At 45.4% G+C, this 14,625-nt stretch overlaps 1 protein-coding gene across 1 annotated transcript; it reads right to left on the bottom strand.

The window, feature by feature from the left end:
• Positions 1 to 5,261: 5,261 nt before the first annotated feature.
• On the bottom strand, positions 5,262 to 14,223 carry LOC114469131 (uncharacterized PE-PGRS family protein PE_PGRS54-like). Its single transcript, XM_028456344.1, has one exon. It carries the CDS (start codon positions 14,112 to 14,114, stop codon positions 5,262 to 5,264), a length of 8,853 nt encoding a protein of 2,950 aa, XP_028312145.1. The 5' UTR covers positions 14,115 to 14,223.
• Positions 14,224 to 14,625: the final 402 nt, after the last annotated feature.

The raw sequence follows: 14,625 nt of genomic DNA, 5'->3' as shown, positions 1-14,625 counted from the left end.
CTATATTTGTTCTTACTTGTTTATGGGGTCAATAACAATAAATGTGGTTAGTTTGAAAGCAGTTCTGTAACTGCAATTGTCCTTACTTATTTGTTCAAAGCTACACAAAACCTGTTTTTGGTCCGTATCTATTTTGGAGTTGTAGCCCCCCCTGGAGAAAAATGCACCAGTATCTGGGCGCTGGTAAGCTGGAGGCCACAGGAATTAAGGGTTGGATTCACTAAAGGTTTAGTGGTATTAAAACATGTGCAAACACTACCCCACACACTAATAAGCCGTACAAACTCCAGGGAATCAGGAGAGCGTGGCTGCTGCACGTTACAATGCGCCCTCAGTCCATTTAGCGCGTTTCCCTTTGATGAATATGTATAGTAGGTGGAACTTACAAAGCGAGCAAAAAAATGGGAGGAGGACATGCAAATAAATTAGTGCAGTGGGAGCAAAGCAATTCATCAAATCTGGAACTGTTTGCGGTGACACAGGAAAATAGTAAGACTGACAAGCAGGTGCAAACACACACACAGAGATCAGCTGTAGAAAATGTTGACACAAAACATAGCAGATATGGAAAAAAAGGCTCCAGTTAACCTTTCTAGTATAAGAAAATGATTCAAATAAAACAATAGTCCATATTAAAAGCCACTGAATGAGAAAATAAAGTGAGTAAAGTGTGTGTGTGTGTGTGTGTGTGTGTGTGTGTGTGTGTGTGTGTGTGTGTGTGTGTGTGTGTGTGTGTGTGTGTGTGTGAGAGGGAGAAAAAGCTGGATGCCTGAAGCCCGTGTGGAGTCTTGTAGGTGTGTCCGCTGCGGTGCAGAGCCAGAGAGTCGCTGTGCGCGGACCTCCATGGATGTCACTTTGGACGCACACCTCCAGTGAGCTCCTGTGTGTTTCTCTCCATGTTTTGACAGTCAATAAACTTTGGTGTCGCTTTGATGTCAAGCCAGAATCAGCTGATCAGTAGGTAATTTACGCAGTGATGGCACAATGTTCACATATGAGTGTGCGTTACACAGCGCTACTCAGACCTGCTGGATGATGCTCAGTAGTTCATCTTAAAATGGTGGTGATCAACTGATTGACAGACTGTGTTGTTGTATTAACTCAGATCAATGGCAGATCAATAGTAATTTGAGGCCAAATTTAGTGAAGAAAAGCTAGAAAAATTTTAAACTTTGTCCCAGCCTTACTTTAAAGTCAAAAGGTCTTTATTGAAATGTTGGTGATGATGAATGTAGTTAGAGAGGCTAAGGTCAGTGGTTCTCAAACTGGTATGGTTCAAGTACCCCATTCTCTCATTTCTGATTCCAAGTACTGTACCCCTTTGCTCAGAATACTATTTAAAAACAACTATAGATCATAATAATGGAATGAATGAGTGATTGCACACATTTCAAAGAATCTCATTTTATAAATACAAGTGAATGAAACATTATTTTGTGGCCCCTGAATAGATTTATTTCTATAGTTTTTATCATTTCCTGTCATCTCCCCCCTGGTGTGGGACCAACACTGACCTTTGTATTTTCAGTTCATGTTCTAATCGATATCATTTCTATCATCATTATTATGATGATCATTGTTTACCTGAGTCACACCCAGATTCCAACTACCCTCAAGGACATTTGTGTTTTTCATGTTTAAAGATTGAAACTAACAGATAAAAGAAAAGGTGAGCACTGGCTCAATAAAACATGATTTACAAGGACCTGTGAACCTAGAATTTACCCAGCTGTCTGAGAAAGAAGAGGCACTGTTGGCTTTTCTTATCCACTGTATTCATGTTTTGCTCAAAATTCAATTTGTTATCAATAATGGTGCCTAAGTACTTATTTGACTCCACCAATTAAATGTTCTGACCGTTGATAATAGTGCTGACAGAAGAAGAAGGAGAGATTCTAAAATAAAACAGCATGTCTTTTGTCTTGGACACATTCATTGATGAGAAAGATTCCTAACACCAGGTTGTAAAATAATCAGTGACAGGACCATGAGAGAGTTCCTCACTGTTCAACAAGCCAAAGCTGACAGTAACATCTGCAAACTGTATAATATGGTGATTACCACATGTGCTCCTGTAGTCACATAAAGGAAGGATAAAGATAAAACACATCCAGTGGATGTTACAGACCAGTCAGAGTTCTCTATTTACTCTCACTCTGTGTCCTAATCGTAAGGAAACCAGCAATACCGTCCGTTATCAAGGCCCAAACAGTCAATAACTTTCCTAACGAGCAGATAAGGCTGGATCGTGATGAAGGCTGAAGAACAATAAGCCAATAGCCAATCAACACACCGCATTTTTTGATGGTGGGAAGAAAACAAAGTGCCCAGAGAAAACCCACATGAGCATGGGGAGAACATGCAAACTCCACAAAGAAAGAACCAAAATATCCACCCCAGGGTTTAACTCGAAACCTTCTAGCTGTGAGGCGTGTTACGGTGAAATTTACGGATACCTCGTCTTTGACTTGAAAACACACTCTGCGGTGATAAATGATGAAGACCATTCTGGAGGGATGATGAAGTAATACAAAATGATTCTATTCTAAACTAAATAAAAAAAGGTACAGACAGGGTAATCAAAGGGATCTCTCCTTGGCAAAAAGGAGATCCCTTTGACCAAAGGGAGCAACACGAGACTGACTCAGCATTACACTTCACACACGTTTTTACCCAATTCCACTTCCTCCCCCACCCCCCGAAGAGGTGAGGATGCAAAAGCAGAGAGGGGGTTAGTTCAAAGGAAAAGGAGATGAGCGTAGAAACGTGTGTGTGTGTGTGTGTGTGTGTGTGTGTGTGTGTGTGTGTGTGTGTGTGTGTGTGTGTGTGTGTGTGTGTGTGTGTCTGTGTGTGTGTGTGTCGTCGTGTCTGGCCAATGTGTATTGGGAGGGTGAGTTAACCAACCTTCCAGAAAGAGGAAGACAAAAGACATGGAAAGTATACAACTTAAGACAATATATTTGAATAAGATCAAATATATGAGTAAGCATATGAGAAAATATGAGTAAATATAATTAATCAATTTTGCCATCACAGGCGGAATTACAAACCACTACACCACCAACACAGCTATGTTAATGGAAGGAGAAAACCAGAGATTCTGAAGAAAACCCTCTCAAGCTTTTTAAAAAATTTTTTTATTAAAGCTTAGCTCTCGTAAAATGTTAGCTCAGGTATCAGGGCTCTACACTAACTTTTCCAATGGTGGCACTGGTGCGACTAACTTTCTCAGTTGGTCGCACCAGCACAGTATTTGGTCGCGCCCTTTTTTTTTTTTTTTTAAGCCATGTATGCTGATGAATAGTTGACTTAACTGACGTACCGTAGTTGAAGTAAAGATTGACAGTGACTCACGATATATTTGCAAAATGTTTTAATGTTTTCGTTTCAATATTAAGTTTTCAAGCAGTGGCTGGAAAAGGTTATTTCTTTTATATAGGTTTAAAAGAAGGCGTAACAAAAATGCTTTAAATAACAGCAAAGCGTAACAACAGGTTACATATATTCTGTTTTTTTTTTTTTATTATTTTGCAGAAAGGCAGTACTGGTGTTAAGTTAACAGTAGCATGACCAACTTAGCATCTGCATTGCTTCACCCCATGGAATTCAATTCAGAGGGTCCAGCTCTTATAGTGGGGTCTCCTAACCCTCTTCTGCAACCTTTACTCTACAAGGAACCATTTAACCTCATCTCACCTGGATTAAAGTCCTCCTGGAGCCAAAAAATACCTTCTCAATGAAGACAATACAGTGAATTAAATTCTATACAGTTAAAATTATATAGATTGATCATGTAAATGGCAACTTAAAAACAGCTTAAAATAAAATAACATATATTGACATCAAGAAAACAGTATCTTGCATCTTCAAATTTTTACGCATCTCAGTTTACATGAACACAATGTTATATAAAGAAGTTTTTTTTTAGTTAATGTATTTGAAAGGCTATAAAAAGTAACTTGAATCTGATAACGCATGATCATGTGGTCACCACATGCTAATTGCTCATTTCTTGCCACAAATAAAGCATGTATATTTAACCGGCAGATTGGCGGTTAAATGAATCTGTCCTCACACAATTAAAATCTCCTTTTTCTTCCAGAATAGTGTTTTTGTTGGTTTAGTTATCTTACCAGGAAGCTAAAACTTAAGGTTAGCCACAGGTGCAGGAAAGTTGATGGTCTGTAGATGTTAAAGGAGGAGAAGTAGGAAGGTGGCTGAGTCATCGCAAAACATGATATCTTGATTGTATTTGTCATTAATCATGAATAGCTTCTGTAAAAAAAAAAAAAACCTCTATTTCAATAGTTTTTTTTTTTAAAGCTATAGGGAGCCATTGCATAAGAGTCAAAGAGCCACATTAGGCTCCCGAGCCACAGGTTGCAGACCCCTGCCCTGGGAGAACCACAAGTGAACATCTGGCCTAGCATCATAGTCCATCAGTTCTGTCCACTCGATGCTGATTCTGATGAGGTCCTCCCGTTTGGTGTGGAATCATGTATGCGCTGCTTGTGTACCCTCTCCTCTCAACGCGCTCTCCGCTCGGTGCTCCACGTGCACTCCGTCACTATGCCCAGTGAGCTCAGCAGGTTTTAGCCCCCCTCACATCCCCACACCCCCCCACGATCGCCGCCCGCCCCACATTCATTCGTTGCGCCCCCATACGCTTTGTTGCTCCGCGTGCCCGGACACCTGTCCCCAGTGTTCGTGACCGCAGCACAGACCGTGTCTCTCCCCAGTGTTGGTGACGCAGTAACTGTGTGTTTGGGTCCACGTTGGACCCTGATTCACAGGAGGAAGACTAAACAGGACAAGGAAGATTCTTTCTTTTGGATTTTCACTCGCACTCGCACAGATGCGACCAGATAAAATTTTCACTCGCACACACTGAAAAAATAGTCGCATATGCGACCAATTTGGTCACAGTCTCGAGCCCTGGGTATGTAGCCTATGCTACTTAAGCGATCTTAAAAGGGGTTAATTTAGGTGCTGTTGCCTGTCCCCAAGTACCCAGAGGTGCCCGTTTTGCCCAACCAGGATGTCATCTACTCATCTACTCTGCCAGAGGACTACTGAACAACTCGGGCGGGTTTTCCAGAGCCGGGAGCTCTTTTTTTTTTTTACCAGGAACCTCCATTTAAAAATGTTTGTTGACATACTCCAGCTGATGCTCTAAGTCCTGTCCTGTAGGACTGTCGAGGAGAATCTCTGTCCATATTTAAAATATTAACAGAAGGTTCGTGTTTGCCGGAACCAGGAGATTAATGTTTTCCAATACCAGGAGGTCCCTTTTTTCTAGTACCAGGAGTTGCTTGTTTCCCAGTATCAGGGGCTACTTGTTTCCCAGTACCAGGGGCTACTTGTTTCCCAGTACCAGGAGCCGCTTGTATTCTAGTACCAGGGGGTGGTTGTTTCCCAGTACCAGGGGCTACTTGTTTCCTGATGCCTGGGGGTGGTTGTTTCCCAGTACCAGGTGATGCTATTTTCCCAGTACCAGGAGGTGCTAATTTCCCAGTACCAGGAGGTGCTATTTTCCTCGTACCAGGTGGTGGTTGTTTATCAGTACCATGGGTTGCTTGTTTCCCAGTACCAGGGGCCTCTTGTTTTGTAATGCCTGGAGCCGCTTGTATTCTAGTACCAGGGGGTGGTTGTTTCCCAGTACCAGGGGGTGCTATTTTCCTAGTACCAGGTGGTGGTTGTTTACCAGTACCATGGGTTGCTTGTTTCCCAGTACCAGGGGCCTCTTGTTTTGTAATGCCTGGAGCCGCTTGTATTTTAGTACCAGGGGGTGGTTGTTTCCCAGTACCAGGGGGTGCTATTTTCCTAGTACCAGGTGGTGGTTGTTTACCAGTACCAGGTGGTGGTTGTTTACCAGTACCATGGGTTGCTTGTTTCCCAGTACCAGGGGCTACTTGTTTCCTGATGCCTGGGGGTGGTTGTTTCCCAGTATCAGGGGCCTCTTGTTTCTTAATGCCTGGAGCTGCTTGTATTCTAGTACCAGGGGGTGGTTGTTTCCCAGTACCAGGGGGTGCTATTTTCCTAGTATTAGGTGGTGGTTGTTTACCAGTACCAGGTGCCTCTTGTTTTGTAATCCCTGGAGCCGCTTGTATTCTAGTACCAGGGGGTGGTTGTTTCCCAGTACCAGGGGGTGCTATTTTCCTAGTACCAGGTGGTGGTTGTTTACCAGTACCATGGGTTGCTTGTTTCCCAGTACCAGGGGCCTCTTGTTTTGTAATGCCTGGAGCCGCTTGTATTCTAGTACCAGGGGGTGGTTGTTTCCCAGTATCAGGGGGTGCAATTTTCCTAGTACCAGGTGGTGGTTGTTTACCAGTACCATGGGTTGCTTGTTTCCCAGTACCAGGGGCCTCTTGTTTTGTATTGCCTGGAGCCGCTTGTATTCTCTTACCAGGGGGTGGTTGTTTCCCAGTACCAGGGGGTGCTATTTTCCTAGTACCAGGTGGTGGTTGTTTATCAGTACCATGGGTTGCTTGTTTCCCAGTACCAGGGGCTACTTGTTTCCTGATGCCTGGGGGTGGTTGTTTCCCAGTATCAGGGGCCTCTTGTTTCTTAATGCCTGGAGCTGCTTGTATTCTGGTACCAGGGGGTGGTTGTTTCCCAGTACCAAGGGGTGCTATTTTCCTAGTATTAGGTGGTGGTGGCTTACCAGTACCAGGGGCCTCTTGTTTTGTAATGCCTGGAGCCGCTTGTATTCTAGTACCAGGGGGTGGTTGTTTCCCAGTACCAGGGGGTGCTATTTTCCTAGTACCAGGTGGTGGTTGTTTACCAATACCATGGGTTACTTGTTTCCCAGTACCAGGGGCTACTTGTTTCCTGATGCCTGAGGGTGGTTGTTTCCCAGTACCAGGGGCCTCTTGTTTCTTGACGCCTGGGGCCGCTTGTATTCCAGTACCAGGGGATGTTATTTTCCTACTACCAGGTAGTGGTTGTTTACCATAACCATTGGCCTCATGTTTCCGGGTGCCTGGGGCCACTGGTTTTCCAGTACCAAGGGGTGGTTGTTTTCCAGTACCAGGAGGTGCTATTTTCCTAGTAGCAGTTAATGGTTGTTTACAAATACCAGGGGCTGCTTGTTTTCCAGTATCAGGAGGTTCATCTACCGCAGTACTAAGAGGTCCTACTTTCTCAGTATCAGCAAGTTCCTGTTCAACGTTACTAGGAGGTTCATGTTCCCCAGTATCAGCAAGTTCCTGTTCGACATTACACAGAGTTCCATCTCCTCCGCCACCAGCAAGTTCTTGTTCAACATTACCAGGAGAATATTCTTCTGCAGTACCAGGAGGTCCATCTTCTGTAGTATTAGGAGGTCCTACTTTCTCAGTATTAGCAAGTTCCTGTTCAACATTACCAGAAGATCCGTCTTCCCCAGGACCCGCAAGTTCCTGTTCAACAATACCAGGAGAATCTTCTTCCCCAGTACCAAAAGGTCCATCTTCTGCAGTACTAGGAGGTCCTACGTTCTCAGTATCAGCAAGTTCCCCAGTACCAGCAGTTTCCTGTTCGACATTACCAGGAGAATCTTCTTCCCCAGTACCAAAATGTCTATCTTCTGCAGTACTAGGAGGTCCTACTTCCTCAGTATCAGCAAGTTCCTGTTCAACATTACCAGAAAGTTCATCTTCCCCAGTACTAGCGAGTTCCTGTTCCACATTACCCAGAGTTTCTTCTCCTCCAGCACCAGCAAGTTCTTGTTCAACATTACCAGGAGGTTCATCTTCCCCAGTACCAGCGAGTTCCTGTTCAACATTACCAGGAGAATGTTCTTCCCCAGTACCAGGAGGTTCATCCCCTGCAGTACTAGGAGGTCCTACTTTCTCAGTATCAGCAAGTTCCCCAGTACCAGCAGTTTCCTGTTCGACATTGCCAGGAGAATCTTCTTCTCCAGTAGCAGGAGGTCCATCTTCTGCAGTACTAGGAAGTCCGACTTCCTCAGTCTCAGCAAGTTCCCCAGTACCAGCGAGTTCCTGTTCAACATTACCAGGAGAATCTTCTTCCCCAGTACCAGGAGGTTCATCCCCTGCAGTACTAGGAGGTCCTACTTCCTCAGTATCAGCAAGTTCCTGTTCAACATTGCCATGAGGTCTGTCTTCTCCAGTACCAGCAAGTTCCTGTTCGACATCACCCAAAGTTCCTTCTCCCTCAGCACCAGCAAGTTCCTGTTCGACATTATCAGGAGAATCTTCTTCCCCAGTACCAAAAGGTCCATCTTCTGCAGTACTAGGAGGTCCTACTTCCTCAGTATAAGCAAGTTCCCCAATACCAGCAAGTTCCTGTTCAACATTACCAGGAGAATCTTCTTCCCCAGTACCAGGAGGTTCATCCCCTGCAGTACTAGGAGGTCCTACTTCCTCAGTATAAGCAAGTTCCCCAATACCAGCAAGTTCCTGTTCAACATTACCAGGAGAATCTTCTTCCCCAGTACCAGGAGGTTCATCCCCTGCAGTACTAGGAGGTCCTACTTTCTCAGTATCAGCAAGTTCCCCAGTACCAGCAGTTTCCTGTTCGACATTACCAGGAGAATCTTCTTCCCCAGTACCAAAATGTCTATCTTCTGCAGTACTAGGAGGTCCTACTTCCTTGGTATCAGCAAGTTCCTGTTCAACATTACCAGAAAGTTCATCTTCCCCAGTACTAGCGAGTTCCTGTTCCACATTACCCAGAGTTTCTTCTCCTCCAGCACCAGCAAGTTCTTGTTCAACATTACCAGGAGGTTCATCTTCCCCAGTACCAGCGAGTTCCTGTTCAACATTACCAGGAGAATCTTCTTCCCCAGTACCAGGAGGTTCATCCCCTGCAGTACTAGGAGGTCCTACTTTCTCAGTATCAGCAAGTTCCCCAGTACCAGCAGTTTCCTGTTCGACATTACCAGGAGAATCTTCTTCTCCAGTAGCAGAAGGTCCATCTTCTGCAGTACTAGGAAGTCTGACTTCCTCAGTCTCAGCAAGTTCCCCAGTACCAGCGAGTTCCTGTTCAACATTACCAGGAGAATCTTCTTCCCCAGTACCAGGAGGTTCATCCCCTGCAGTACTAGGAGGTCCTACTTCCTCAGTATCAGCAAGTTCCTGTTCAACATTACCATGAGGTCTGTCTTCTCCAGTACCAGCAAGTTCCTGTTCGACATCACCCAAAGTTCCTTCTCCCTCAGCACCAGCAAGTTCCTGTTCGACATTACCAGGAGAATCTTCTTCCCCAGTACCAAAAGGTCCATCTTCTGCAGTACTAGGAGGTCCTACTTCCTCAGTATAAGCAAGTTCCCCAGTACCAGCAAGTTCCTGTTCAACATTACCAGGAGAATCTTCTTCCCCAGTACCAAAATGTCCATCTTCTGCAGTACTAGGAGGTCCTACATCCTCAGAATCAGCAAGTTCCTGTTCAACATTTCCAGAAAGTTCATCTTCCCCAGTACTAGCGAGTTCCTGTTCCACATTACCCAGAGTTTCTTCTCCTCCAGCATCAGCAAGTTCTTGTTCAACATTACCAGGAGGTTCATCTTCCTCAGTACCAGCAAGTTCCTGTTCGACATTACCAGGAGAATCTTCTTCTCCAGTACCATGAGGTCCATCTTCTGCAGTACTAGGAGGTCCTACTTCCTCAGTATCAGCAAGTTCCTGTTCAACATTACCATGAGGTCTGTCTTCTCCAGTACCAGCAAGTTCCTGTTCGACATCACCCAAAGTTCCTTCTCCCTCAGCACCAGCAAGTTCCTGTTCGACAGTACCAGGAGAATCTTCTTCCCCAGTACCAAAAGGTCCATCTTCTGCAGTACTAGGAGGTCCTACTTCCTCAGTATCAGCAAGTTCCTGTTCAACATTACCAGAAAGTTCATCTTCCCCAGTACTAGCGAGTTCCTGTTCCACATTACCCAGAGTTTCTTCTCCTCCAGCACCAGCAAGTTCTTGTTCAACATTACCAGGAGGTTCATCTTCCCCAGTACCAGCAAGTTCCTGTTCGACATTACCAGGAGAATCTTCTTCTCCAGTAGCAGGAGGTCCATCTTCTGCAGTACTAGGAGGTCCGACTTCTTCAGTCTCAGCAAGTTCCCCAGTACCAGCAGGTTCCTGTTCGACATTACCAGGAGAATCTTCTTCTCCAGTAGCAGGAGGTCCATCTTCTGCAATACTAGGAGGTCCGACTTCCTCAGTCTCAGCAAGTTCCCCAGTACCAGCAGGCTCCTGTTCGACATTACCAGGAGAATCTTCTTCCCCAGTACCAAAATGTCCATCTTCTGCAGTACTAGGAGGTCCTACTTCCTTAGTATCAGAAAGTTCCTGTTCAACATTACCAGGAGGTTCATCTTCCCCAGTACCAGCGAGTTCCTGTTCAACATTACCAGGAGAATCTTCTTCTCCAGTACCAGGAGGTCCATCTTCTGCAGTACTAGGAGGTCCTACTTCCTCAGTATCAGCAAGTTCCTGTTCAACATTACCATGAGGTCTGTCTTCTCCAGTACCAGCAAGTTCCTGTTCGACATCACCCAAAGTTCCTTCTCCCTCAGCACCAGCAAGTTCCTGTTCGACATTACCAGGAGAATCTTCTTCCCCAGTACCAAAAGCTCCATCTTCTGCAGTACTAGGAGGTCCTACTTCCTCAGTATAAGCAAGTTCCCCAGTACCAGCAAGTTCCTGTTCAACATTACCAGGAGAATCTTCTTCCCCAGTACCAGGAGGTTCATCCCCTGCAGTACTAGGAGGTCGTACTTTCTCAGTATCAGCAAGTTCCCCAGTACCAGCTGTTTCCTGTTCGACATTACCAGGAGAATCTTCTTCCCCAGTACCAAAATGTCCATCTTCTGCAGTACTAGGAGGTCCTACATCCTCAGTATCAGCAAGTTCCTGTTCAACATTTCCAGAAAGTTCATCTTCCCCAGTACTAGCGAGTTCCTGTTCCACATTACCCAGAGTTTCTTCTCCTCCAGCATCAGCAAGTTCTTGTTCAACATTACCAGGAGGTTCATCTTCCTCAGTACCAGCAAGTTCCTGTTCGACATTACCAGGAGAATCTTCTTCTCCAGTACCATGAGGTCCATCTTCTGCAGTACTAGGAGGTCCTACTTCCTCAGTATCAGCAAGTTCCTGTTCAACATTACCATGAGGTCTGTCTTCTCCAGTACCAGCAAGTTCCTGTTCGACATCACCCAAAGTTCCTTCTCCCTCAGCACCAGCAAGTTCCTGTTCGACAGTACCAGGAGAATCTTCTTCCCCAGTACCAAAAGGTCCATCTTCTGCAGTACTAGCAGGTCCTACTTCCTCAGTATCAGCAAGTTCCTGTTCAACATTACCAGAAAGTTCATCTTCCCCAGTACTAGCGAGTTCCTGTTCCACATTACCCAGAGTTTCTTCTCCTCCAGCACTAGCAAGGTCTTGTTCAACATTACCAGGAGGTTCATCTTCCCCAGTACCAGCAAGTTCCTGTTCGACATTACCAGGAGAATCTTCTTCTCCAGTAGCAGGAGGTCCATCTTCTGCAGTACTAGGAGGTCCGACTTCTTCAGTCTCAGCAAGTTCCCCAGTACCAGCAGGTTCCTGTTCGACATTACCAGGAGAATCTTCTTCTCCAGTAGCAGGAGGTCCATCTTCTGCAATACTAGGAGGTCCGACTTCCTCAGTCTCAGCAAGTTCCCCAGTACCAGCAGGCTCCTGTTCGACATTACCAGGAGAATCTTCTTCCCCAGTACCAAAATGTCCATCTTCTGCAGTACTAGGAGGTCCTACTTCCTTAGTATCAGCAAGTTCCTGTTCAACATTACCAGGAGGTTCATCTTCCCCAGTACCAGCGAGTTCCTGTTCAACATTACCAGGAGAATCTTCTTCTCCAGTACCAGGAGGTCCATCTTCTGCAGTACTAGGAGGTGCTACTTCCACAGTATCAGCAAGTTCCTGTTCAACATTACCATGAGGTCTGTCTTCTCCAGTACCAGCAAGTTCCTGTTCGACATCACCCAAAGTTCCTTCTCCCTCAGCACCAGCAAGTTCCTGTTCGACATTACCAGGAGAATCTTCTTCCCCAGTACCAAAAGCTCCATCTTCTGCAGTACTAGGAGGTCCTACTTCCTCAGTATAAGCAAGTTCCCCAGTACCAGCAAGTTCCTGTTCAACATTACCAGGAGAATCTTCTTCCCCAGTACCAGGAGGTTCATCCCCTGCAGTACTAAGAGGTCGTACTTTCTCAGGATCAGCAAGTTCCCCAGTACCAGCAGTTTCCTGTTCGACATTACCAGGAGAATCTTCTTCCCCAGTACCAAAATGTCCATCTTCTGCAGTACTAGGAGGTCCTACATCCTCAGTCTCAGCAAGTTCCTGTTCAACATTTCCAGAAAGTTCATCTTCCCCAGTACTAGCGAGTTCCTGTTCCACATTACCCAGAGTTTCTTCTCCTCCAGCATCAGCAAGTTCTTGTTCAACATTACCAGGAGGTTCATCTTCCCCAGTACCAGCAAGTTCCTGTTCGACATTACCAGGAGAATCTTCTTCTCCAGTACCATGAGGTCCATCTTCTGCAGTTCTAGGAGGTCCTACTTCCTCAGTATCAGCAAGTTCCTGTTCAACATTACCATGAGGTCTGTCTTCTCCAGTACCAGCAAGTTCCTGTTCGACATCACCCAAAGTTCCTTGTCCCTCAGCACCAGCAAGTTCCTGTTCGACAGTACCAGGAGAATCTTCTTCCCCAGTACCAAAAGGTCCATCTTCTGCAGTACTAGGAGGTCCTACTTCCTCAGTATCAGCAAGTTCTTGTTCAACATTACCAGAAAGTTCATCTTCCCCAGTACTAGCGAGTTCCTGTTCCACATTACCCAGAGTTTCTTCTCCTCCAGCACCAGCAAGTTCTTGTTCAACATTACCAGGAGGTTCATCTTCCCCAGTACCAGCAAGTTCCTGTTCGACATTACCAGGAGAATCTTCTTCTCCAGTAGCAGGAAGTCCATCTTCTGCAGTACTAGGAGGTCCGACTTCCTCAATCTCAGCAAGTTCCCCAGTACCAGCAGGTTCCTGTTCGACATTACCAGGAGAATCTTCTTCTCCAGTAGCAGGAGGTCCATCTTCTGCAGTACTAGGAGGTCCGACTTCCTCAATCTCAGCAAGTTCCCCAGTACCAGCAGGTTCCTGTTCGACATCACCCGGAGTTCCTTCTCCCCCAGCACCAGCAAGTTCCTGTTTGACATTATCAGGAGGTTCATCTTCCCCAGTACCAGCAAGTTCCTGTTCGACATTAACCGGAGTTTCTTTTCTTCCAACACCAGGAAGTTCTTGTTTGACATTACCAGGAGAATCTTCTTCTCCAGTACCAGAAGGTCCATCTTCTGCAGTTCTAAGAGGTCCTACTTCCTCAGTATCAGCAAGGTCCTGTTCAACATTACCATGAGGTCTGTCTTCTCCAGTACCATCAAGTTCCTGTTCGACATCACCCAAATTTCCTTCTCCCTCAGCACCAACAAGTTCCTGTTCAATATTACCAGGAGAATCTTCTTCCCCAGTACCAGGAGGTCCATCTTCTGCAGTACTAAAAGGTCCGACTTCCTCAGAATCAGCAAGTTCCCCAGTACCAGCAGTTTCCTGTTCGACATTACCCGTAGCTCCTTCTCCCCCAGCACCAGCAAGTTCCTGCTCGACATTACCCGAAGTTCCTTCCCCTTCAGCACCAGCAAGTTCCTGTTCAACATTACCAGGAGAATCTTCTTCACCAGTACCAGGAGGTCCATCTTCTGCAGTACTAGGAGGTCCTACTTCCTCAGCATCAGTAAGTTCCTGTTCAACATTACCAGGAGGTTCATCTTCCCCAGTATCAGCAAGTTCCTGTTCGACATTACCCAGAGTTCCTTCTCCTCCAGCACCAGCAAGTTCATGTTCAACATTACCAGGAGAATCTTCTTCCCCAGTACCAGGAGGTCCATCTTCTGCAGTACCAGTAGGTCCTACTTCATCACTATCAACAAGTTCCTGTTCAAAGTTACCCGGAGGTCCATCTCTCCCAGCACCAGCAAGTTTCTCTTTGACATTACCAGGAGGTCTGTCTTCTTCAGTCTCATTAGGTTCTTGTTCTGAATTACCTGGAGACCCGTCTTCCCCTCTACAAGTACAAATGGCTCCTCCAGTGTGCATTATGTCCTAGACCTGAAATATGTTCACTTGTGAGAGAATCCTTATTAACTGATGATAAAAACTTTCTTCAGAGAAAATTCAACTTGTACTTTGGATAAAACCTGTCTCACAGATGTTCTACTGCTAATTACCAAAGGCTCACAGCATCCAGCTAATCAGGAAAGAGAACCTATGACTTCATCAGTACACAGCAGCCAGCCAGTCAGGAGAGAATACCTATTACATCATCTGCTGGCTCCTGATGGGCTGCTGAGGATTTTACACATTTTATTTCTCTTTAGTTTTTTTTTTTTAAATTATGACTTAATTCTGGAAAAGTACCTTATTCTCGGCTGGTGACCTCTCTGGTTTTGTGCTGGTTGCTGGGCTTTACATTAAACACGTTGATCCTACATACCAGGTCTAGGTGTAGCACTCACCCTCTCCCTCTGATCAAAGAATAAAACATACATCATTGTCATAAAAAGATTTAACTTAATGTAGTGTTGGCCTTCAACAGCATGTGCAGGTC

Source organism: Gouania willdenowi, chromosome 9, assembly GCF_900634775.1.
Source record: "Gouania willdenowi chromosome 9, fGouWil2.1, whole genome shotgun sequence".
In the NCBI taxonomy this organism is placed as follows: domain Eukaryota; kingdom Metazoa; phylum Chordata; class Actinopteri; order Blenniiformes; family Gobiesocidae; genus Gouania; species Gouania willdenowi.
The sequence above is the reverse complement of the archived record's forward strand: the minus strand, read 5'-3'. Positions and strand labels throughout refer to the sequence as shown.

Excerpts from the sequence above, each read along its gene's own strand:
- LOC114469131 (XM_028456344.1), bottom strand. The coding sequence starts at position 14,114 with ATGCACACTGGAGGAGCCATTTGTACTTGTAGAGGGGAAGACGGGTCT.